The sequence below is a fragment of the Hetaerina americana genome, unplaced genomic scaffold (genome assembly GCF_022747635.1).
Source record: "Hetaerina americana unplaced genomic scaffold, ioHetAmer1.1.p SCAF_15, whole genome shotgun sequence".
NCBI classification, from domain to species: domain Eukaryota; kingdom Metazoa; phylum Arthropoda; class Insecta; order Odonata; family Calopterygidae; genus Hetaerina; species Hetaerina americana.
Window position 1 is genome coordinate 2,525,334 of NW_027286625.1, and position 27,509 is coordinate 2,552,842.

A 27,509-nucleotide genomic window follows, 5' to 3' on the forward strand; every position below is an offset into this window, starting at 1 on the left:
TTCGCTCCTTCCCGTCCCTACCACCCTGAACTCCAGCCAATATTTCTCTTATTTTTCTCCCTCTATCTCGCTTTCCGAGCAATCTCCCTTCTAATACCGTCTTCGGCATCACATTACCTTTCGGTACGTATCTTCTGCAGCCACTTTTCCTTCCTTCTTCGAATTTATACCAATATATACCACTTTTCCTCCACTGCCTAGAACATTTTCCTTCTTTACCTATCCGTCCATTTTATTTTCTCCATTTTCTCCACACCCACATTCCAAATGCCATCCCATACTATGCTCAACCTATTTCCTCAACGGCCAACTTTCCCAGCCGTACAAAACTAAGTTTCAGAGTAAAATTTTTATAACTCTCCATCTTAAATCTTTCCTTAAGGTGACCGTCATCTATTCTTCCCTTTTTGTAAAACTTTGTTTTCCGAGCGCAGTTTTTCTTAAATTCGCTTCATCTTCCTTACTACGTTGACAACTTTCTAAAATACTTCATAAATAGGTAAACTGTTATATTTTTTGTCCATCAAAAATTAAATTTTATATATTTGTAGAACCGCATTCCCCTCGTTTTCTAAGGATTAGTTAGTATGTTCTACTTATCACGCTGGCTAGGACCTCCTGATGATTTCTGACACGCCGGATACAGTGCCAGAGAAACACTGGAGAAACGCTCGGAGATCGGTGCTAAACATTTCGGGTTCCGTCTGTGGGAGAAGTGAGGGCCTACTCCGCGTGGCTCTCTCAGCGGCGAGCGAAATATCACCACGCCTCCCATGTGAGAGACAGAGAGAGAGAGCGAAGGCCGTAAAGTTGTAAAAGTTTGGAAATTTCGTTTTACCACTCGAGGGCACCGAGGTGCGTTTCGGCGGCGCCCAATAAATCCCGGGTCACTACCGCGCTTTTATGGCACCATTCTCAAGTGCCTCCTCCCGGGCGTTTTGGTGAAATCGCGGGGGCGTCCCGAGTATCGTTGAATAATATGGAAGGTGCCTGCCATCCCTCACCACCGCCGTGATATCATCGACCACCTGTGTTTCGCCAACAGGTCGTCTCTATTTTTTCCAGGATCCGACTTCTCCTGGCCATTTGCACATACATATTTCTTTGTTGTTGATGGCTCAGAACTTCTTTGTATTTCCTTCTGAAGAATTCTTTCGGGTCTCCCCCGTAACGTTTTCCTCCAACATTCTAATACCTGTGACTGTTTCGGGTATCAGTCGATAAGTATTCTGTGAAGTATTTTTAATTTTGCATCTTGGGGTTTTAAAAAGGATTGATGGATGAGGTTTGTGTTCACCCAATAGATACCAAAGTCCAATTGCGTGTGAAATTCACGCATAAACAGGGCAAAAGGGCCAGTTCTTTTGTGTGTGGCGCCTGAGGTTTCCCAGAAGGATTTGATGCCTGAAAATTCTCACTGATTGAGTAATGCTAAGGGTGCTCGGAGATGTCAACCGGAATCAAACACGGGCCCACCAGTCAGTAGCCCTGTGCTCTACCCACTAGAATACCACGCCCCACAAATATTAACGATTGCAAGTAATCAAACGAGGGGCTTTTTCCGTGACCAATTACTGATCGGTATCCATGAGATTCAAATATAGCTAAATATATTCTCTTGGATCCATTCCCCATAACTGGTTTGTTATATTTGGACGTATTAGCAGAAACATTGTCATTTTTGACTTCCGGCTTCAATGTTACTATCTCTATAAACTGAACCATTTACGATCCATTGCCTAACTATGCAGCGACTCTATATTTAGTCGGAAAATAATACTTAATGTAGCAGTCGGCTTAGGATGGCCTCAGACTGCGCGAACAATACGAAAGCTTCTACGTTAATGGCCTCTTTATCTTCCTATAATTTCTTCTAAAAGCTTTCAAGTAGGTAGTTCAAGAAGCACATTTTATGTTCCCCTCCCTCACTCTTACTTACCATTCTATCTCTTTTTATGTCTTTCGATATTGTAATATTTATCTCTCTAAACAATTTTTCCTGTCATAGTCATCGGCTGCATTTGAGTTCCGCTCCGCTTTGCGTTCTCTAGTAGTGGAGAAATACGCCCTGGAAAAGGGGAAAGGTGACAGTATTTATATAAATTAGATACAGGGTCGCACCCAAAAGTGGTAGGACTGATTTTCTCTGGCACGAACGGAGCGTTGGAGGGGGGTATGCCTGGCAGGGTAAGGTGGAGGGGGCTCTTAGCAACAGACCGACACCAACCTCAGTCGCCTGCGGGCTGTCGTTGAGTGAGGACACCGTTTTTAGTGAAGCAAGTTTTTTGTCCGCGTCGAAAAACAAAATGAATCTGAATTTAGAGCAACGTTATTCCGTGAAGTTTTGTGCTAAACTCGGGAAGACGGCAACCGAGACCCTCGATATGATCAAGCAGGCTTATGGGGACACTGCCTTAAGCCGTTCCACAGTATTTGAGTGGAACCTGTATTATCATCAATGTATGATATTTATTCTTCGGTCGTTGAAGTTATTCATGAATAGCCATTTAATTCAAAATACTAATTGGCGACGAAACGGCGCAAATCCATTAAGCGGAGGTAAAAATCGAAGAATTTGGTTGAATAGGTAAGAATTCTTTGGTCATTACTGAGTCATTCCAGACCAAATAAGTTTCAGAAAGTTGGTAGAGTTTATTCGTTTTGAAATCACAGTTTGCACGGGAAAACTTGGGAAAGAACGTAGTGATAATTACTGCATCTCCTTGGTTGATCAAGAAACTTCCCGAAAGCTATGGGGGAGGTGGGGATAATTAAGCATCATTTACCCACGCTGGAGTGAATGTTACTCCTAAAGTTTTCTCGAAATTATTTCTTATTCAGATCATTTTTTGATAATTGCTAACCATTGAACTTTTTTTTACTGTAGAATAATGATAACCTACGAGGTTGAAGGGAATTCTGCCCGTCAGTCGAGTTAATTTTCCTGGCCCGACCTACGTTGGGGAGAGCGATGACCCTCTTTTGATCCGCCCAGGCTGCATCTACATAGCTTCGCATTTACCGTGCTCCGTTGTTTTGGCGTATGGGATGGATGAATATTTGAGGAGAAAACACAAGGGACTTTTTGAATAGTTCGCAATTCATTGGTAATTAAACTGTGACACGAACGGTGTTTCGTCAGCCACCGGGATGCGTGACAGTTTTGGATTATGGAAAGAAACGCATCACGAATTTAATTTAGAGAATGAATCGATAAATGTAAACATCACAGGAAATGAATCTCAATTTAGACCCTTCGCGGGAAATTTTAATTCTTTAGCCTTCCATTCCCTTCTTCACGTTACTTCCTGATTCTTGGGAAAATTGGGGGCAAGCATCAGTCGAATGAGAGACAACCAAATCATTTTTTTCGCCTTCCCAACTGACTCTGTGAATTAATGAAATATGGCATAAAATCAGTCATTGTGGAAAAGGTGAAACAATAGCTATAGAATGTGGTTTTAAAGATGACATGCGTCAACCGTATAAACGTAGGATTTTTGAACAGGAAATTAGTTATCGTATCAAGAAAATTATAATTTCGGTAGCCTAAAGCTGAATCGTACACCATAAAATTAGTATCCCGCATGTGATACAGAGATTTATGTGTAAGAAAAATTAAAATGGTGTTAGAGGAATTAAATAAGAGTCGTTCATGTAAATAGATAGTCTTATCGGGTGTTGCTATTTTGAAAAATCTTTGAGGCATGAGTCTAAAATGAAACAATAGTGTTATCCTTTCCCCCTCTCTACATTTCGGTGAGCTTCGAAGAATTTTTCGCCCCTTCTTAGTTAATCAAATATGTCATAAAATCTTTTTTCACGATAGGTCTTCTTCCAAGTATAATGTTTTCATGGTTTTGCCTCGACAACGGTATTTGCGGTGTGCTTAAAAAGTAATTTTCTTATTCTAAAAGTTAGCTGGAGAAACCTGGACGAGCGTGTTCTTTATTCCTTGACGTAGAACATCTGTCGTGATCGATCACTGCTTTAACTTCTTACTGTGCTGTTAAGGCCTTAAATGCTATCAAATAGTAGGGTAATTTTTATTTGTTAAACTCGCGTTCTAAGGCAGCTCCAATACTGTATGATTCGGATTTATGTACCTTCACTGTGGATAGTTAGATTAGGGGGCCAGGAAAAAGAGATGTGACATGGACGTTATAACGAGTGAGGCAGTGGGGTAAAATTTTCCTATGGTGGTTATATCATGCACTCACAATTTGCCACCCGCGTTCATGGTTGACTTTAAAATTTGATTGTTAAGGTGTTCGAAGTTTTAGGATTTCAGATATGCTATGTGTATTTGAGTGCATTAAAATTATCCTGTTGGGTGTTGCGGAGAACTCGCCCGGAATTCGTCAGCAACTAGGATACTAGGAGGTCAATAATGAGAGAGAAAATGTGTTAAGTTGGATGTGGGTGGAAATCTGGGATAAGCCAAAAACGGGAAATGAAAGTGTCCGGAAAGAGAGAGCTCTGGAATGAAATGTGTTCCAGGAAATGGGAAGTAAACTTTTGTTTTCGTTTAAGCTACTTGAGCGTGATAGATTAAGGTATGGTCTTTAGTAAAATGGTATCGTGAAATTTCCTTCCGACATACTTGTGATACGTACATTTTTTGCAAATTTCTGACACCTTCAGTTACGGATTGGCGAGATCATACCGTTATCTCTCAAGACCGGTCCCTGGATTAAGTCACTCCCAGGAGTAAATGAAGCTGTCTTTGTGAGAGATCACTTTCCTCATATTCTAACGATACAAAAATCACCCAGTAATTACTTGTCTTTGGAAAAAAAATGTTGGGAAAGTTTGTTGTAAGCAAACATTTGCGCAATAGCAACGAAGGTCACTCTTAAGCATTCCGAAGTAATTTGGGTGGGGAAAGGAGAAAAAAAAGATAATGGGAATAAGGATGATGGGATTGAGAATTGGGAGAAAGGTGAGGTGGGAAAGGAAACAACCCAAAGTCAGAATCAAAAACACAAATCGTTACTTCGAAATCCACGATATTAACCACCCTCGCCACTCGGGAGACTCATTCCCCTTGCCCAGAAAGTGTCTCCCATGGAGACTCAGAGGAGGTGGCAGGCCTAGTAAAACACTTTAAAATTACACTGTCATCAGACCTAACATGGGGGAGCTCGTCGTGAAGACCTGCGGAACAGCACTGAGGGAACTATGTTTCTTCAGACGAAGAATGTTCAAGTTTCGAATGAAAACTTGAAGGAGAGAGGCGACTTGTATTTCGTGTTGTTTAGACTTCGCTTTGAATAGGGATGCGTCTAGTATTTCGGATCCTTCGCCGGAGGACTTAATTAAGTAATTAAATGGGATACGAAGAAAAGCTGCCGTTCCGTGGATATTCGTGAAGGACGAACCGAAGGCGTCACGTCATTATTGAAAGTCCTTGGCTGGGAGGCATTGAACACACGAAGATCGGGGCATGGCCTCAACTTTTAGATAGATAGACGTCTTCATTAGGGCGAAATTGATGCCAAATGGTCCCTTCTTCCATTCAAGCCATCATAATATACATTATATTGGGTCATAAAATTTAAAAGTACATCCTGACACAATTTAGAGGAGTAGAAATCACCCAAGTTTAACTCTATTTGTGTTAAACATTGCAAGCCGAGACTACTGCGATAAGTTAAGGGAAATTAACTACATTAGGCAACATAATTTGCGTCAACTTGTACTTCCCGATTGCCATTAATGATCAATCCACAGTTAATCAATTGGCAAAAATCTAAACCTACACCTCCTGCCACACACCCTCGTGGCGGCGTGCACGATTAGATGTAGATTTTAGACACACCACGGAAGATCCAACCTTGAATACGTCCATGACGAAATCTTTCAATTTTATCTTCAAGTATTCTTTGAAGTGTATCATGCCATCGGCATTTGTTTGAACGTGGTCATATTGTTCTATAGTGATGAAAACATGTTTGCTCTTTCCCTCTAATGATATTGTATCCTCTTTCAATATCTATTTTAAGTAGTTACTATGAATTGCGTCATTTTAAGATGTTCAAATACTTGAAAATGATTCTATGAATCGAAACTGGTCGTCGGGATGAAAATTTGTCTGGGATAATTTCAAGCATACATTCATCACTCCGAAGAATTAAATTAAATCCCATTCAATGGCAATGGCCTTTCAGAGTAACAGAATTGGAAATAACCGATTGGGACAGTGACAGGACCTTGGAACAAAGAAATATTGACGGGAAGGTCGCTTTGATTTTAAATTTGCAGTGTCTCGAATGCGGTCTTTGTTTTCTGATTTCGGTGTCGTTTGATATTTTTATCCACTTATTCAATTCAGAACCTCTCCTTTTCATCACATGTTACCGCTCCGAGGCCAGTTATATCGTTGACCAAGTTCTTGTCGCTATCTCTTCATCGCTGAGTTCAGCGGGCAAAAAGGTAGTAGGAGTTCAAATAGTTTTCGAGCACGCGAGGATATGTTTAACAATTGCAGTGCGTAGGTCGACGACGAAATATGATTTCTCGTTGACATGGGCAAAATATGTTTTACTTTGATAACGACGGAATAGTGACCACTATCGCGAGGCTAAGATCTAACCACTGCATGCATAGCGTCCTTTGTCGGTCACTGCAGCAAAAGAAACTAGCCGCCAGAGTAGAATTTAAAGACGATATGCGAGCTCAACGAGGTCGAAAATTTTATTAAAAAAATTTCATTCTGGTAGTTGGGAATCCTGAGTAAATTGCGCGAATAGTGAAAACTGTCCTGGGAATCGGAGAAATACCTCATGGAATTGGAATAGCATTGAATTTCCTCCCATTGAAAAAATTGCCGCCCTTTCCCCGAATCTATGAAGAATATTCTTTTACCCGTTTTCGCTCGGTCTCTGGTATGGAATACTGTATGCACTCATCGAGATTTTTGCGCCTCTTCCTTTCATCAAATCTCTTGACGACCATCTTCCTTCATTTCAGCTTGTCTCGGATTCAGCTTTCACATTTTCGGGAATATACACGTATAAAAAAAAAGCTTCAACAATGTAAGGGATGTAACAGCGTCTTCGGTGTGAGTGGTGGTTGCATAAAGAGAGATTTGTCGTTAAAATTATTTATAGTGACGTCCAAAGGCGAGACTGAGATTCATGAACGTGGCCAGTTGCTTGGAAATATGTTGCGATGATCATTTTTAAACCACTCTTTAAATAAAATGGGAAGAGTTCACCCCAGCCGTACTCTTATAAATGGGCAAAGGATGGGTGAGGGGAATTGGAGAAAATACAAGCAGTAAATCGATAAAAATTATAAAATTAAATAATTAACTGAAAATAAGACCAACAATAAATATAGTAAAAAAACTGAAAATAATTGAAATATTTAAATACCGCAAACGGTTAGAACAATGAAATGGATGACTGCAAATAAATCACGTATTATCTAGCTTGGATATACTATACAGCATTGATCTATGCTAGTCTCAAGCACTCAAACGCACGTAGTAAAATTTAGAATAATACAAAAATTTTTGAATACTAAAAAAGTGAAAGTTAATCACGCATTCTCTAGTTTGGATGTACTATGCAGCAGTGATCCTTGCTAGTCGCATACACTCTCACTCTATCAGGGCTTACGAGAGGTTTCCCTCTGCGTCAGGGGCCCACCAATCACACGTATTGAAATAAAATTAAGAAATAATAATAATAATTTTATAATTTTTATCGATTTACTGCTTGTATTTTCTCCAATTTCCCTCACCCATCCTTTGCCCATTTATAAGAGTACGGCTGGGGTGAACTCTTCCCATTATATTTATACGGCCGTAGTTACCGTTCGCTTTGTATACACTCTTTAAATCTTTTAAGTTTTGAATAGGCGTCATTATCTCGTCGTTTTCCATCATATCCTGGCCGTTTTCAAAGGAATAACTGCCAAAATATAAGCTCATCCGAAATCATGTGTGATTAATCGCTTTTTCATTAAATAATTTTCATTTTTGTTTGTTTTTTATGTGTTCGTGAATAAAATACTTTGTATATATTGATAAAATTCAAAGGTATCGAATGATGTATTAAAATAATGTTCTGCTGACCACTATCCAGCTGTCTTTGAAGCCAAATGCTATTGATGTTAACCCCAGAAACAGGTTTACTCTGGGGCACCTATATTTCGCTTTAAAAATTAATAATTGTAAATATGCTTTTTAAAATGCTTCATTAAGTGGAATAAATGTATATTTATACTCCTCCGCGCTTGTCATGCATGCTTAATGATTACTTTGAATCCACTAAATATACGTAACGATGGATCTTTTCTTGCAGAATTTTTTCGAGATCTTCTTGAAACTTCCAAGAAGGATTTCCACGAGATGTTCAAAAGGACCTATGGTGTCATCTATGAGGAGAATTCTTACGTATTCACGGACCTTTTTGAGAAGCTGGAGAGGTACTACACTCGTGGGAACATTGAGCTGGCAGATGCGATGGACAACTTCTTCGCGACCCTATACCAGAAAATGTTCACCGTTCTCAACCAGCAGTACCACTTCGACGCAAAGTAAGTCGGGCCTCTTATAAAAATAAATTGCAGTTTTGGGCTAGGGATTAGGTTGGTGCGGTGAATAGAATGTGTCTATTTAGGGTCCTATGTGGAGAAGGGTAAGTATACCTACGAGTGCAGTGTTTTAGTATCCGCATTATGAAAAGCTTTCGGACAACTCTTCTGGTTATCATAATAAGTTTTCTCTGTGGGCTATTTAATGAGCTGAATTTTCTCAAACTTCAAGGGTGGATTGAAAGGAGAAAAGCTAGTATTGATAGTAATTGATGTTTTGATTGAATAATGCTACAAATTATACGTAAAAAACAATGTTTTCACACCAAAGGCTGTTATGATAGGTCAGGAAATAGCTCATCTCGTACCAAGCCCTATACGGCGCGTGAAACTCGCACATCTCGGTGGGGGGGGAGGGCCAATTTTTTTCATGGGAAATTACTTTTAATCTTTTCATAAATTTGATGTTTTATGAGTAGGAAGAACGAATTATCAGTCAATGCATTTAAGTGTAGTGTACTTTACTGTACGGGTATGTGGACAAGGACCAGAGACTGCCAATTGACCGCCCGGGTGCAGAAAGTAGGTATCGTCCATTTTTTTTTGAGCTGACGCAAAGCGACAGTGTGACCTCAGCTGAGCTGACCCTGAATTCGTCGGAGGAAACATCTGTCCCTAATGATGACCACCCGAGATGTGCGCCGTACCTTTAAAGAGGAAACGTGATGAGTATAAGCGTAAATGTGCTCGACAGTCCCCAATGCATGTTTTATCTCGTGTCTTAGATATCGGCAGGAAAAGCACATGTGATAGGGCAAACCTTTCACAATCCTTTTCAATTCACCATTATGTACTTGTACGTCTCGCTATTCATTCGTGTGAGTGTTATTCTAGGACTAGTTAGTGTCAACTCATCAGTCGGCAAAATGAAAGGGCAAAATGAATAAGTCGTCTTTAACTTTTTGGGGGAAGACAAACGCTAAAGTTAAAACAGGGTTGGCGAGGAGAGTAAGTTCATGGGGAAATGAGAAAAAGATAGCGAGAGTGGATGCAGGAAATATTGAAATTTAGTGGGATGCTGAAAGCTGTGATAGAAGGGAGAATGTTGATTCAGCGAGTTAGGGGAAATAAGAGAATAAATAGGGTTTTAGACATCACGAAGGTAGACGGAAGTTGCAAAGAAAATAATGAATAAATAATGTTGGACAATTAAAGAGAATGCTCCCACGACACTTAGAAAATAATAGGCGTCATCTAAATCTAAAAACCTACCTTATTAAGTAGAATAACTTGAATGAATGTGCTATTTTTTCTTGTTGCCTTTCGCTCAATATATGCCCCTTATGATAAGATTTATAGTCAGTAAATTTCACGCTCTTTTACCGGGAGCGGATTAAAATTTGTGGTGCATCGGGTTAAATTCAGTGATGACGAAGCTGTGAGGAAAAATTGGGTTGGTGCCAGTGCTGCGCCAAGCTATTCAATTGTGCGCCATAGGTCGGCGATCGCATGTGCCGAATTGCTTTTTGTGGTGTGGTTGGGAGGGTCGGCAGCGCGTATATTCCAGATAAAGTTTAACCGAACTTAAAGAGAGCATTTTTTACGGTGGCTTTATGTTGGGAACTTTAATGCCACCGTGTAGTTTTCGCCACTATGACACAAAAGATAAAATGTCATAATCATAAGTGTTTAAGCATATGGATGCAAAGTTTGACATCTAAAGGAAAGAAATGTAGAAACGGTAAATAGTACAGGGGTGGCTTTTTCGAGGCGGTCGGCTGGTATCTTTAGAGTAGAGAATGCCAAAAATGAAGGAATAAACCGACTCGTATATGTATCCCATAGGATGAGATCTGAACAAGACAGCCATAATGGCATGGCCACGTGCTGCGAGTGAAGGAATGAAGATCACCTAAACAAGTACTCCTACACTAACAACATGTAAGAAGAGGGAAAAGAGGCCGATGCCAAATGTGGATGGCGTGAGAGAATCAACTGATCAATGCCGGGAAGAGGTTTCGGAGAACAGCTGTGGGAAGATAGAGAAAGCTGGAGATTGGGAATCGGAAGGCGGCAAATAGCGTTATAGATGCAATACATACACCAGAATTATTAGCATTTTAGAATCACTGCTGCCAAAGTTTGCGTGTTATTACATGAGCGAGTATTTGCTTGACATTTGCTTACAGCTCACATGATATTATTATTAATTATATCCTGTGCGCTGAGCATATTAAATTTATTAATATTATTATTATTATTATTAAATATAACGCCAGCTTCGCGTGTATGTTTTCTCCAATGCGATTTCTTACTATCGCAAGTGATAAATTTTTTTTCTTTTTGTATAGTCTTATTTCAAGCGTTATGAGTGAAACTCGTGTGTCTGCATGCCCATAAAATATTTGCCGAGTCCGCTAATCTCTGTTAATTACTTTGATTAAATTATTTCATTTTATATGGTTCAACCAACCAATATTTTACGCGGATTTCGTTCGAGTCGTTTCCCCAATTTCCGTCGGCTTCCTAATTCTCCGAATGGAATGGCGTCCTCGCGTCCATCGCGTGCCAAAAAGAAGGGAATTTTTGACGCGATCATAATTTCGCGTGCCGGCCAGAAGCGATATTAGATTTAAAACCTCACGTGAGGACTTCGCTGCGAAAATCGTAGCATCGTGCTCCTCTTGTCCCATTCATTGTTTCTTTAGTCGACCCTCAATTGTTCGAGAGGAAAGTACGCGATATAATCGTTAGGCACGTCACGTTTGTGCTCAGTTAGTGATACGTGTGCACAGTGCACTCTCGTGCTGGTTGGAGACGCGTGTCACTTATTCTTTCTCGAGTCGAGGAACAATGCTGTGTCTGTCGCCTTGGTGCACGTGATTGTACAATGCGTCAAAAGATAGTGATCAACCGATCTATCTTACTATTTACTTATTGATCCAAGGTTCGCTTTCAGTTTGGTCTTTAACGAAATATTTATTCACCTTCAATACGACATAATAAATCAAATAATACAAGTTCATAAGTATGTAGATTTGAAGGTCTCACTGGAAAACATTCGTGTCTGAATCAGGGAGAGAATACTTGGCCTTTTCACAGAGGTTTTTTGAGACACAATTGTTGGAATTTCGATTAACCTTCGCGCACGAAATTTTATGGACGTTTATGAAACTTTTTACTTTCATAAAGTACACCTGTTTCATATGAATATTTCGTGTTAGGAATAATATTGACTCATATTTACTGCTGTAACAATGGGCGCCGAAATGAACTCTTATGGAGCCGAAACTGTTTGAAAAACATGGATACATGAACTGTAGAAATAAATAAATATGTGTGTGTGTGTTTGTGTTTTGCATAAGTGCATAGGTTTCGGATTATTTAGGGTCATGATCCGGTGTGCTTATGTGGGATACGAAATTAGTTTAATTAGGATTAATTAATTAGAAGTTAACCGTACTATTTTTGTAATTACGAGTAGGTGACATTTTCTCTCTCATACCGAAGGTTGATACGGATATCATTTGCTTGCATTGTTATGTCGATGTTTTTTGTCTCCTTGCCCCATTAAAAAAGTAATAAGATGCCATAGCTTATGTAGCTGTTGTAAATAGCATTCGGCTGCTGATTAAGTTCCCGTATTCTACCCGGGAACTAGCTAGGCACTCGGGTTCAACTCCGGGTGATGCCTCTGATCAAATCCAAGCGAAATGGTTTTATGTGGATCTCGGAACTTGGCGATAAACCTCGGGCGTCATGTACTTGTATGTACTCGACCCGCAACCTAAATATTTGCAAATTTCTCACGCAATAGGGTCATAACGAGATGAGCCCTACCCTCAAGCTATCTCAATCAACCTTCGGGTTGATTACTGTTATGGCATAGTAGGCCGCTTATAAATAAGCCTTCCTAATTACCCATAATTAAAATGGCTCGTTGTGCTCGCATGACCCTAAATGGCCTTAGTAGCCGGTAAACCAAAAAATGGTACTCAAAATAAAAAAATACCCGAGATATAATTTTCCCGAATTTTTACTGCCCCTATGAAAAGATGTGTTATCGATTGAAGGTTGATCGGTTTTCATGGTGTTATCAGGATCGTGCTGAGGACGCCAGACGGTATTGATCCAGTGATAAAAGTATTTTTTGTAGCTTGTAGATATTTTTATACAAATCAGTACGTCCAATAATTTACATTTCGTCAACCGACGCCTGCGTATGTTTCTTGGCGCCGTGTCATAAATTAATTTCTTTTATAATTTTTAATGCAATCGAAAAAAATGAATTTAAGATTTTAAGATATTGCGACGTTTTGTCGAGAATTTTACTTTTATGGGCATTTCATTGTTACTGAACCCATAAGATTGGATAATGGTGTGATAAATTTGGTTCTATAATGCTTCTTTCGTTTATTACTTCCCAATGGTTGAGTGAACGGCAAGGTATTTACAGGTTTAAAAAAATTATTGCAGAGTTGGCCCAAGCCCTTGGAACTGCTTGTAGCAGAGTTAAATTGAAGCTACCTGCCAATTATTATTACGTCTTTTATTTTCGTCCAAATTTACCAGCCTTAATGAAAGAGCGTGATCGCATAATTATTTTCAAAATCTTCGGAAAGCATTAACTTTCTTTATCATGGTCTCCCACCCTCACCAAGTACGCATACGTCACGATACATATTGCTCTCGCTTTCATTAGTAGCGTCATAATATTTCATTGAATGCTTCATTAGCAAGGTTTCAAATTTTTTTTTATAACCCATGACTTGTCGGTATGATTCAGCTTAACATTGTTTATGTTAAAGTTGTGTGAAGTATACGGATCTACGTTGTTTGTAAGTTAGAGTTTTTCTTGGTAATATATGGCTGGTAATATATGGCTGGTGAAGCATTGTTAGATGAGCGGGGAGAAGTTCTTAATTTGTGAGTTTGCGCAAGGATACGTAATGGATTGCTTAGATATTATATTTCGTGGAAGATAATTTACTAATCCGACCGATAGATTTCCTCGGAATAATTAGGCATTCACTGCTTTTTGAAGAAAATAACCTTTACCCTCCGCTCAGAAATGTACGTCACAAGGTACTCGTTAACAATATTCGCCACGAGAGATTATCTCTTCTTGTTGGTAAGCATAATTGGTCGAGAGCTCAACGAAAAGTGCCAGTTTCGCTCCCCAGTTGTATTGCTTTAATTTATTTACGGCATTCAGCTATCGACTTGTGACTGCATGTGCCCGTGCAGCTAACGTAGGTTTCCAGATAGTGACATTCCATGCTTGGACCTCCGCTGGAAGGTTTTAAACGCCCCTAGTCCATGGAGTCAATCGACGAAGTCGACTGCTCAACCTCGTCGGCCTAAATGTCAGGTTGCCACTCCTATTCGTACTTCAGTTCCAGATTCAGGAATAAATTACTTACCTGGGTTGAAAATGATTTGGAAATGATCTGCGTTAATAGGTGATTGTAATCCTTTGATAAAGGATAACTTTTGATGTAAATCTTCTGCAGATTCAATGAACTGCGAGAAATGCCGCAACAGTTCGTCATCCGACGAATTCATCCGCTGATGTCCATCGAAGTGGAATAATTTCACAGTGCAAAAATCATTCGCTTAGATGAGTGATTTATTTTGGCGAATTGATTTTGAAGGTAAAGATTTTTACATAGTGAAATTTCGTCACCATCTTTAGTGCAGTCTTTTGAAAAATATTACATTACCATCCTTACATTTAACATATCTCTCGTGTACGAATGGTGTACAATGCGTGCACGTGCGAAGGAATTGCACCCAAAAATATTGGTAATATGACCCAATTAATTAATAATTTTCTGTCTACCATTCTCACATAATCTTCTTAAGTACTTACTTCGGATAACGCAATCAAACGTAGTCATCATTTAAAAAAATAAATGAATCATCCCGGCGATTCGTGATTCGGCGAAATAGTAGAGTAATTGGTGGGTTTATATGCATTCGGAAACAGGATTTAATTTAGAATCTATGTGAGTGTTGTGATTTTGTACTTTTCCGTTAATTGATTCGAATGAGGTGATGCAGTAACTAACCCATTGCATTAGAGGTGAGTTTTTTCCATGAATTATTTTCGAAGGATTTAATAAGTATTCAATTTGTCTCTAATTTGATTTTATTCTCCGAAATCGAGTGAATTAATCCACCGTATTCGCATGCAAAAAACGTTCGGTTTGGCTCGGTGGCGTTCCTTTATAAATTTGTTACCTTGGCATTATTAAATTTCGAGTATACATTTTTAACGCAAGGCTTTGTGATTATTTTATGATAAACCATTCATCTCGGTGAATTGGATCATATTACTCTGGACGTTTTTCCTTTTACTTCTCCGAAGTAAAGTTTTTCCCAGAATGAAATGGTTATAAAACATCTGCATCTTATTTGCATGAAACATGACCCCCAAATTATAATCCATAGCTCTCCCATGAGCTCATAAGACGAATTGTCTATGTATTAATACCTACGTACATACGAGTATATGGAAATTAGACTTTTTCCTGGAAATCTATATTCTTATCGCATGCTAGATCTTTTAAGGCGTCTGTAATTATGAAGCCGCATGCAATACCTTTTCAAACGATCGTGAGCGATATCCGGAGGTAAGAAAATAACGAACCCTTTCGATGCTAAGTTGTGATGAATTTGTAACCTCACGCAAACACGGTGACATCAGGCACCGAACGCCTGCCTCTACGAGGTATACACATTTTTATAGATTGGCCTCGCGATAATGACAGCGTTCCTACGGCATCGACCTCCTGGCCCTAATAGTGTAATAAAGTCCACGTTTTGAATAGGGTGCGCTTCACCAACCCTGACCTTCCTCCCCACCTCCGTGGTAGGTATGCGCGGAACCCTCTTAAGAAGCCATTTTACGGTTTGAGTAAAAAAAGGGTTCCCTGCAGTTCCGTAGGGGGACACTTTCAACCGTTGGTTAGAAGTAGGAGGAGCTTCATCCCGCTTTTTTCTTCTTCTTCCCCCAACCGTGACTAAAACGGTCGTATCCCTTTGGGACATAAAAATGTCCCCTTGCGCAAAAGATGGAGTTGTATCTGCGGGGCCCCGTCTGGCTTTCGTGTGTGTGTAGCTCGTGCGGGCCTTTGGGTGCCGGCGGTTTGACGGGGTGTCCGGCCTGCTGTAACAATGGCCGCGGGGTGGAAAATATGCACCCGCCCCTCGGTGGTTTCGAGGAAGCTTTCGCCTGTGTGTGGGTGGGAGGGATGGGGTCGTTGGGTGGAATCTAGTCGGGCGGGATACCGAGGGAAGGGGAATGGAAAGAGCGGAGGGGGGCTGGGTGAGGGAAAGGACGAACGGACTCTCCCCGTCCCTTGACCGGTCGAGATGCAGGTCTCAGCTCGTCGACCGTCGGGATGGGGAGGACGTCGAGTTTTCACGAGAAAGGAGGGGGATGAAGGAAGAGGTGTCTCTCCGTTCCTCTGGGTTTCCTGTCCCGACAGGTCGTTGTTCCGGCGTCGGATTTCGCGCACCTTCCACCCGAATACCTCACCACCCACCCCCACGGACACCTTGACCATGAAACTATTTCAGTGCGAGTGTGGTATTCGAGGCAATAAATGGCGGTGGGAGACTTTCCTCCTTTCCTAATTGCCGCTGGCGGAGGAATGTCGCTGCTCCCTCGGCTCGGGAATTTCGCTTAGTGAAATCACGAAGGATTTTGCGGATACAATGCGGAAAACGGTTGGAAAAGACACGACGGGGAGTTTATGGGATTCGGGGGAGAAAGTCGAAGAACCGTTAATCTCAGTGAGATTTATTTCACTCGGAAAATATCGGCAACAAAAACATTACTTGCTAGTCTTGGTGGCGACCACCGGTCTGCGTACTGGTAGGTTGAGTCTTGCCTCCTGGATGGAGATCTTAAAATATTTTAGTTGTATTTCCCAAGTATTCAATCAGTGGCGATAATACGTGCCTATTTATGAATTACGTATTGTCATATCCTCAATAATAGTCTCTCAAAAGTTGGGATCAAGTATTTCTGACTGATTACGCTTAAGGAGGTTGGATCGTGACATCGCGAGTCAGTATGTCGCCATTGTTCATGTATTAAAGGCGAGCGATGAAAAGTAATGTGACATCCATTCATGCATAGTGCTTAAACAGAAATCGTAAGAATATGATATGTTAACCACCCTTAGCTTTCTATTATTTTTTTATGTCCACTCCTAAACCCAATGTTAGAACAATTTATCTCCTTTGTGATTCTTCCATTGGTGGTGATCTTGATGCCTCAAAAGCAAGCCCTTTCCATTTGTTTAAGCATGCATTACCTTAGTCGTTTTCGAAAATATCATCTTAATTTTAGCTGGCCTAAAAAACTTGAAAATTCAAAAGGAAATTATGAATTGATAACAAATGTAATTTGAAACAAACCGGTCCTGTTTAATTCATTGGATATTACTTGGCTGGCATATCTGGTGTGAGGATTGATGTTTATAAACAAGTGAGGATTTTTGATGGCAGAAATACGTTTTGCTTTTTTTCCATGTTCTTATGTAATATTATAGTTTGATACCCCCGAGTGTTAATAAATGAAACTATAAACACTGTCAATATAATTTTATATCCTTCACAAGGAGGAGGGAGTTAATGACAGGGACGTTAAGAGGATGTTAAGAAAAGACTCGTTCAAATTTTGATATGGAGCGTAGTTACATACGGCGCGGATACGTGGTCACTGAAGCAGAATGATAGAAGTAGATTTGAGGCTTTTGAAATGCGGGTGTGGAGAAGAATGGAGAAAGAAGGTGAAATGGACCGAAAGGGAAACAAATGAGGAAGTACTTGGTATGGTGGGCGAGGAAAGGGGTTTGTTGGTAGAAATCCTATGGAGGCAGGAAAAATGGATGAAGGGCGTATTGATCGGCAATGGGATGTTGAAGACTGTAATAGAGGAGAGAATGTTAGGCAACCGAGGAAAGGGAAGGAACAGGATATGGATGTTGGACGGGATGAAGGTAGGAAAGAAGAACGCAGAGATGAAGAGGGACTTGATGTAGAGTAGGTTGCTGGATTGTGTTTTGTTAAGAGTAACAAAATATGTATTTGGTAGTTGTGTCCATCCAAAACCTACCTTAACCGGTAAGATGACTTAATAATAATAATCCAAAACACGCACATACTCTTGAAACATTGCTTTCGATGCTCAAGCTGTATTAGCTGACATCATTTATGCACAACACCAATCTGTAATAAGACAAGTCTTTTACATATATAATCTGTTGCTGAATGTACATGAAATTTCTGCTTGCTGGTGCCACAAGTCGGTGAAAAGTGCTGTACCTTAAAATTAAGTCTGTAGAAACGTACACAATTTTTTAATGTGGATACTAAATATTTCCGCATAGTGAAACCTGAAACTGTAGAGTATACAGATCTTTTATTTAAACTATAAATATATTAAAAAATTGTACTTAAATAACATACCTCAATTGACAGATTTATTGTTATTCATTTAAGAGTGAATGTATCCCTAAGGGGGTATTTTGTGCCTAGGCATTTTTTTTAAATAAAAAGTATGGGTTAAGTGGTATCTGAAAAAATGAAAATCAAAATACATACGAGCATAATTTGCAAATGCCTTTTGCAAATATATTCTGTTTTATAAAGAGTAAACTTGTAAGAAAGCCATGTATTAGTCCATATAACAAATTTGGTGAGAGATACCATCTGTGATCATAATAGTACCCTGAAATTTTCATTTATTTTACTTTTAATTTTAAATCACTGAAATTTGTAATTTGATTACTATATAATAAGATTTGGTACCCTAGGTTATGGAAAAACCCTTATTGAGTACATGAGAAGTGTGATGGTCTGCTTCCCCAGCATGGTTACGGTTGACCCTCCATCTTAGCCGCTCTGGTCATGATGCCTTCCCTGATACTTGCCTGTTTCCTTCATGCATAACGCTTGTACATTTCTTTACAGATACCTGGAGTGTGTTGGAGAGCATATGAAAGACTTAAAGCCCTTTGGAGATGTTCCCCATAAGCTATCTCTGCAGGTAAAGCGTTCCTTCGTGGCAACCCGAGTTTTTGCCCAAGCGCTGTCCATTGCTGCATCTGTTTCATCCAAAATGTCTTCGGTAAGTCAATTCATGTTTTATTTTGCTCTGCACCTATTGACATACTTCTCCATGCACTCTGGATCATCAAAGAATAGAATAGTTAAATTGAGAACAAACTTTATAACATAGATGAATAAATTGCTTCCAAATGATTTTCTATTCATCGTAATACTCTATCCAACCCAACTTAATATCTATGTGTATTAATGTGTAATAATGTTACTTTTATTGTAGACTTGACAAAGAAATGTCCTCTTACAGTTTTTCATACGAAATATGATAAATACCAGGAGTATGAGGTCAAATATTTCTATATGATATATCTCCTGTGTATCTTGCTGTCATGTGTATTTTCCTGTATAAATGTAAACTTTTGAAATGAATATTTTTGCCAAATTATTTCACATAATGTCTCTCCATTCCAGTTGACTCCTGGGTCTGCCTGTGGAGTGGCTCTCATGAGGATGACCCATTGTCCGGCATGTCGAGGTCTTCCCTCAGGGCTAAAGGCCTGCTCTAATTACTGCCTCAATGTCATGAAAGGCTGCCTTGCTCACCATGCTGAGATTGATACAGAATGGAATCACTTTGTTGGTGGGTTACTTTTGAAATCAATAATGAGTCAATATTGTTTATCCATAATTATTGGTTTTTTTTAGCTAGAGAATATGTAAACATATATTTGAGAGTCAAAGAGAATTGAGAAAATAAGTTCAACAGAGAAGTATGCTAATGATAAAATATTGAATTTGGGGGCCAAAGAGAAGGAATTACCATTGTCAATCCATGGACTTTGGAAAAATTGGGTGGAGCTGTAAATACTGAAGATCGTAAGATGTAAAATGTCTGTGCTAGAAGGGAGAATATTGGGTAAGCAGGATAGAGGAAGGGAGATCATAGGTGGTTTGAAGGCAAGTAGAAAGTAAATTTCTGAAGAAAGAAATAATTCTGGCCAAATAAGTGCAAGTTCATGGTGTTGTGTTGTAGTTCTTGGTGACAATCCAAAATCTATTTACCTTGAATAGATAGATTGTCTCTGGTGATGATAATGTGTAGTAAGAAAAAACATTTTTAAGCATTGGTGATTTTTAGTGTACAAGGTGAAAAATGAACTTTTGCAATGAATGTAGAATTTGCTTGGGATAATAGCATATTTTTGAAAGCTCCTACGGCTCACACTAGAACTGGGGGAGCCTGTTTCATTTGCAAAATTTTGTAAATTAATACTTTTTATTCACCACTCCTAAGAATGATGAGAAATTTTAATGTTATAGCTGCTTAAGAAAGCACATTTACTATTTACATGTATGACCTAATGTGTTGTGTATTTTCTTTTTTTCCTTATTTGATATATTTTATGTTACCTTTTGTCTTTATGATATTTCCTTCTTGTTCTCTTAATTCTCACTGCGGAAATATATCCAACTTATATGTTTACGCTTTATTATTATTATTAAAAATACACATGTGCTGATAGACATTGTCAGGTGGCACACAAGTCCCAAATAATTGCAAAAGATAATACATAAAACTAGACTTCAAAACACAAATCTCTTTAACAAAACAAGTGAATCCCCATCCCATTTACAACCATTTATCAGCAAGAAAAAAAAAGATAAATTAAAAAAAAAATTAAGCTATTACATATAATACCATACACCACATATCAATCAAATTATTACATATATGCCTTACATCTATTCTTAAAAGTATACACTCTGTTAGGAAAGGGCTAGAATATTTTTGCAGGTAAAGTGTTCCACTCAACAATTGTTCTATTTAGAAAAGAAAATTTTTTTTTATTTGTTCTCTGTGCCCGGCATTTTATCTTAAATTTGTGATCATTTCTGCCTATAAAATTTGGGTTCCCCGCCTCTTTCCTAAGATCTGCCCAAGCTTTCTCCCCCTTCAAAATTCGGAACATTCCACAAAGTCTGCTTACTTTTCTTCTAGATTCTAGAGGTTCCCAGCCCAGCGTTTCTAGCATGTCAGACACACTCTCCATCCTCCCATGCTTCCCCAGTACATATCGGGCAGCCTTTCTTTGCACCTTTTCCAGTTTTTTAATATGACCTTCTTCATGAGGGTCCCATACAAGAGAAGCGTACTCTAAAATTGGCCTTAGAGGATGGATGCACTCTATTACTACGCTGTCAATTCCCATTATCTGTGCACTAGCGTTAATGATAGGTATTCTTTTTATTAGGAAGCACAACCAGTTGAAAAATTTAAGGAGTTAAAAACATTTTTGTTGCCCAAGCAGCGTAACTCTGTAAATGAGCTTCTTCTTGACAATAGCTGTCTTACAATTATTTTGTTCAATGCTATTTTGATTTTGAATGTGATACAGTTTTTCAATTGTTACCTAGATTTTATTATCACCTTGACAAATTCTAAATATGTAAATGCATTTGTACACCCAATGGAGAAATTATTTTGTTGCCATCCCATCACTGGACATACATTTTTTTTTTAAATCTTTATCTAGTGATCTCTTGAGACCAATTAATTTTCCTGACACTAAGGGTAGAAGTACACCGGTCCCTGGTTGTAGTAAGTGGCTTCAGGGGAGATTTTGAGACTCAGGTTATGAGATAGCCATGCTGTAATTTATGCCTAAAATTTATTGGTATGTCATTGAAATTGATTATTCCAGAGAACTAATAATCTCTGAAATGCATCACTACTGAACATGCAAATAATTAGATTTGCGTTCATTAAGAATAACCAGATTTTAAAAAAATTCATCATACGGAAAAGGTGGCAAAAAATGTTTACCTATGTGCTATAAGTGCAAGCATGCCGGTGAAATTTTCCCTCCAAGCTGAATCTAAACCGAAAAAAGAGTCTAACATAATTTTTCTTTATGTTTTTAGTGACAGTGTGGTAAAGTAAGATCTGCAATATGTTGATGAAATCATAACAACGGAGTTTTATATGTATAGTTTAGAAATTATTTTCAAAGTAATGAAAAATAAACTTGTTTCTAGGCTCAAGTAATTTAATAGAAATTTCTTGCTTCTTGATTTTTTCAAAATTATATTTAATTAGCCAATTTCAGTGCACATGTGTTCTAAGCTGAATTTTTAGTACTGTGCCTATGATTTTTAGTCTAGGGGTTTGTTTAACGGTGAAATATTTATTAAGTGATGAATGGCCAACTTAGCCATTTGATTATCACTTGGCAAATGTATAGATCATTCATGAAAGCTCATAGTATACCCATGTGACTTTGAAATCTTATTCTTTGTAATAGATGCAATTGATAAGGTGACAGAGCGTCTTGTTGGACCATTCAACATTGAGGTGGTTGTGGAACCAATAAATATCAAGATTTCTGAAGCGATAATGAACTTCCAGGAGAAAGGATATGATGTCTCCCAAAAGGTATGTGTTATTATGAGTTCCATGTCATCAAAGTATGTGGTAGATAAACATTGTTGATACATTTTGAAGGAATGATTTTTTAAAGTATTCTTTTGTGACTAGAATGGAACAGTGAGTGAAGTGATGCAGAAGTTACATTTTTACCAGATTTTATATTAATGGTTTGGAGTCTTGCCCCATGATGGCTTTATTCAGCACAAAAATGGGTAGTTGCTGAAGTGTAAGGATTTACATTTTACTCTCATGCCTGCCCTTGAATAAAATTGCTTTTAATTCACTTCATGTCTTGGGAAAGAAAAAAAAATTATTTTCATCATTAACTTTATTTTCTTGAGGGTAAACAACCATGGAAATAATCCAGTTGAGAGATGTTGAATCTTTCTACCAAACAGAAACAAAGTTGAAACTAAAGGAATCATGAGGAAACTACTCATTTTGGGCAAAATCTTACTTATATCCTTTCCTGTTACAGAAAATTTGCTCCATATGTGAGAATGAATTGCATTGTGGGAGAGTACGGTGTAATACAAAATTTTCAAATTATTATCTTTTCACTAATCTTTATAACAATGAGACCAGACATTGAAATAATTTATGCTGGACATTTATGCACCCTTGTGCTACAGCAATGGAACTGAATCCCTTGGGATTAGTTCTCTACAACATGTTGGATAATGAACTTCAATGAATGAATAAGTTTCCCTTGTTCAAAAACACAATAAAAAAATTTTCACTGGCCTCACTGTTCTATTCAGTCTTATGATTCATGAAGGTCTATAATTTGTTTACTTTGATGTGATGTGGTATTTTTATTTGTTTTCACTAGTTACATGTTCGTTTTTTTATGCTTCTCTTGTATATGACTTGCAAAAATAATGTGTTCTGTATTATAATATGCATATATCATGGTCAAAATCTCTAGAAAAATAAAAGATATCATTATAATTATTATTATTAATGATTGATATCCTAAACAGGTTTTCCAAGGATGTGGAAAGCCAAGGCTCGGTCGCCGAGATGCCACTGAAATCCAGTTTCAAACGTACAAATTTGGGAGGGGAAAAAATAAGGGTGGGAGAAAAGGAGGTGGGGGTCGGGGGGGAGATGGAGAGGATCACGCAGGGATGGGTGATGGTCACCGGGGCCCAAGCTTGGAGAGGCTTGTTAAAGACATAAGGCAAAAGGTATGTGTTGTAAAATGAAGTTGAACATTTTTCTCTTTCAAAGTATTCCTCATACATTGATACCTTAATTCCCCATACCTGACTGCAAATTGCATGTTAAATCAGCATTTTTAGTAGTATTTTATCATTTGGAACTTCTTATGGAAAAAAATTGTTAGCAAACCTAGTTTGGTGTATAGGTCTTTAGGTATTAAAACCCACAGATTCAAATTCACATTCATGCAAATTTCTAATGTAAGTACATGGTTTTCATTTTATTATTACATGTATATTTTTACGCTAGGAAGTTTATTTTGTGTTTTGTATGAAATGAAGAAACTTCAGTAATTCTTACAGGATTAATGGCTAACCTTATTGTTTCTGCTGGTCTTCTATCTGTCTTCAACATCACATATGAAACCACCCTCATGGATACTTCCCAGTGGGAAATTTATTAAATGTTTTGCCACTATAGATTTTCTTCCATGACATAGATCTTATAATTTTATTGTTTAAATGTTGAAGAAATAGTTTTAATCTTGAGCGTAATCTCATGTAATGATTTCTTTGGAGGTGTAATTTTGGCAGTTTTTGTTGAAATGACAATGACTTATAGACAGTGCAATGGGTAAATAATCATATGCCCATGGTTTACTCAACAAATAATTTTTAATGTCTGTGTTTTTGGAAATTTGATTTTATATTTTGTAATAATTTTATTTGTATGAAGTTCCGTGCTTAAATGTTTTCAATTTGGGTACATTCCTACAAAATTACACTGAAACCACATTGCATCAAGGAATCCAGAATAAGTAAGAAAAGACTAAGAACATTCCAGTTATTTATGTAATCAGAAATTGAAGATTTCAGAAAAAGCTGGAGAAACTGTTTGAGAAAGAAAATACTTGGCAATCATTTATAGAATAATCATGTAGCGGAAACTAGAATAATGGAAAAACAACTGCTCTTTATTTAAAGAATGGCTTTGTTCTTTTCTGTACAATTTTAATTAGAGTATATAGTATTAAAATTTTATGGAGTTAATTCCTCCATCAGAAGACATTTATTATCCCCTAATAATGTTCTTTGGAGATTCTTGAAATTTCTTGCATGAAATAAATGGATATAAAATTACAATATTTATTGTTCTTCTGCTTCTCAGGTCAAAGACACAAAGTTCTTTTGGACAAATTTACCATATCAGATCTGTAATGATGACAAGGTTGCTGCAAATCCAGTGAAAGATGAAATGTGTTGGAATGGTACAACCAAAGCAAGGTTTGTAAATCTCTATCTTTATTGTAAATCCACTTGGTCCCACTAAACAAGTCATTGGGACTCAGTTTGGTGAAATAATTTCATTTTTTCAAGCAATTAATTTGACGTCAAAATTCAAATTATCATACTGAAGCCCAAGGTGAAATGTAAATCTGATAAGATTTGCTTTGCTGGTAAGAATATTTGCCACTGGATTAATGGGATATACAGCTATAATTTGAGTTTCTAAGGGAATAAGGCCATCCAAGGATATTATTACTTGAATATTTATAATTGATAAATTTTAAATTTTATTTGAAACTTTTTAAGTATAGTCATATCATATGTTGTGTTTGTTATCATATTCAAGTTCTTCCCCTCAAGTTTAATTACTTTGCAGTCCACAAATGTTTTCAAACTGTCATTGTATCTCACAATATGTCCAAAAATCCTTTCTTCTTTTCAAAGAATATATATGGCATGTCTTTCATCTACCACTCTTAATAGAAATCCTTCATTAGTTATTGAATCTATTTGAATTCATTTCTCTCTGATAGCTTCAAGTCATTATGAAAGATTTTATGCCTAAGTTAATGGAGATGACCGTAACATGAATTTAATTTTTTTGCAACATAAACTCATTATAAAGTTGGAGAATGCGATCCATTGTTCCGAAATAAACTCTGAAATCTCTGTAATAATCCTGTGGCAAAATGGTAATACCATATGTTTAGAACATGCCTATTATGACCCCAAAATCTATCAAATCACCAATAAAATCAGAGAAAAAATCTAGTCACCAACTATTGTAAAAATTCTACCAAAAAGTTCTGTTATATTCTTCCTCTTTGTCTGGAAATGAAGAGAATGACAGCTCAAAGCTACTAGCTAGAAACCTCAAGATCCTAGGTCAGTTTTCTGATGGAATATAACACACACAAGGATCTGTTCCGGGTTAACACTTATGGATTTTTCACTTATAATGAGTATATAATGACTACTCTTACTAAAAAATTACTTAATTGCATATAATGTATGTTGTTTTCATGTTCTATGCTCATTGTTTTGTGTATTCTTTTATTTTTGTGTTCTTGTTATCATTTAGGTAACTTTTTCCCGACTAAACTAACTGAATTCTTAACATTGTGTCTATGTAGATATGAACCAGATATAACTGGTCAGGGAATGTCAAACCAGTTCAATAATCCAGAAGTTCAAGTGTACATGGACAAGCCAAGCAGTCTCATCGGTGAACAGTTATTTACCTTGAAATCGATTACATCAAATTTGAAGAATGCCTACAATGGGCTGGATGTGGATTGGCTTGACTATGGTTAGTAATGTGGTTTATAAAAATTAAGTTTTAGTTCAAAAATCACTCCCTATCCTTGCTATCACTTAAAATAGCGTTGGCTGTCCAGTTAGTATTTTTTTAAAATCTTTTGCGCTACTAAGATAGATAGATAGATAGATAATGGTCTTTATTTGGGCGAAATTGAGACGAAATGGTCCCTTCTTCCATTTAACCCATCGTCATATACATATTATATTAACCATTTAAACTTACAGTTACATTCAAATCTAAACATAAACACATAGAGTAGTAGTAGTAGTAGTTTTGAGGGGAGGCGACCGACAGCTAAGGTCATTTGCGCCATAGGGGAAGGACAGGAAAGGATGAAGGGTGGAGAGAAACCCGGCGTCGGCATTAGCCTACTCTTTACGAAAGGCGCCAAGGGGTCCACGGCTTAACGTCCCATCCGACGGACGGCGTACTCACTCAAAGTGCCCTCCACAAAGCACCTCAAGTAGGGATCGAGAGTACCTCTGAAAAATATTCAACACCGCCGGGATTTGAACCCGCGCCCTCAGGGTGGGAAGCCAGTACGTTAGCCCCCGCACCATCTCGATCCGCGGTCCGAAGCTTCCTGTGTCCATTCGCGAGCAACATTGCCGTTTTTTGAAACACATAGAGATAGACATAAATTCATTAATCCAAATTTGCACATCGAAAAGAAAAAAGTATATACATATATATAGACACACACATACACATACATACACATACACACACATATATACCTATATGCATACACATACATACACATATACTTACATATCCACACACACATACATATACACACATAAAACATACATACATGCATTCATACACAAGCATAAATACATACATAAGTACGCACATACACACCCATACATACATGCATATACATATATAAATTAAGAATACTCCTTCAAATACACAAATTAAATGACAGTGAAGATAGAGTACAATAAAATGAGGAAAGTCTAAGCAAAGAATGAGGTTTGTGGGAAAAGCTAGGGAGAGCGTGGCATTGCTCAACTAGTAAAAACCCACGCAGGAAAAACACCCACGAAGAGAAGGGGGGTGTGAAAAACCTGCGAAAACCCTATTAATTAGAGGAAAGATACATGTACATTGTAACAATCATTTTTACAGAGTATACATATTATTAAGTTACTGAAATTGAATTGGAGAAATTAAATACATTGACAACACATGCGGAGTAATGAGAAGCGTAATGTTTCTAAAAATAATTATGCAAACTCCTACCGCTTGAGATGACAAAACAAAAAGCAGGGTAAAAAACAAAGTAGACACAGTGATCTGTATAACAGCTGAGTGGAATGACGGAGGGATACTGGTTAAGTTAAGTACCTGAGGAAAATGAACTTGTGAAGTGCTCTTCTAAATGTTGTTGTTGATGAAGAGTTTTTTATGTCATCTGGGAGAGAGTTCCACAGACGGCATGCTGTAACATGAAAAGATTTGTGATAGATTTCCGTGCGATGGTGTGGGACAAGAAGTTTATTATTACCCCTGGTATTTCTGTTGTGGATTGAGTTGATGAAGAGGAAGTTTTTGTATAGATATTTATGTGTGTGCTTTGAAAGTATTCCGTAGAGAAGTGAAAGAATATGTAAATGCCTGCGGCCTTCTAGCTTTAACCAGGATATTCTATTAAATGAGTCGGAAATATGATCGTACATCC

At 37.9% G+C, this 27,509-nt stretch overlaps 1 protein-coding gene across 1 annotated transcript in view; it reads left to right on the forward strand.

The window, feature by feature from the left end:
* The window catches only part of LOC139686742 (glypican-6-like), a 202,005-nt gene that overhangs the window by 166,292 nt on the left and 8,204 nt on the right, over window positions 1–27,509 (forward strand). The window contains exons 3-10 of the mRNA XM_071583772.1: window positions 8,313–8,547; window positions 18,532–18,688; window positions 19,096–19,264; window positions 21,927–22,057; window positions 23,035–23,128; window positions 23,168–23,241; window positions 24,383–24,498; window positions 25,635–25,810. Coding sequence (XP_071439873.1) covers window positions 8,313–8,547; window positions 18,532–18,688; window positions 19,096–19,264; window positions 21,927–22,057; window positions 23,035–23,128; window positions 23,168–23,241; window positions 24,383–24,498; window positions 25,635–25,810 — 1,152 coding nt within the window. The remainder of the gene's footprint in view (window positions 1–8,312; window positions 8,548–18,531; window positions 18,689–19,095; window positions 19,265–21,926; window positions 22,058–23,034; window positions 23,129–23,167; window positions 23,242–24,382; window positions 24,499–25,634; window positions 25,811–27,509) is intronic.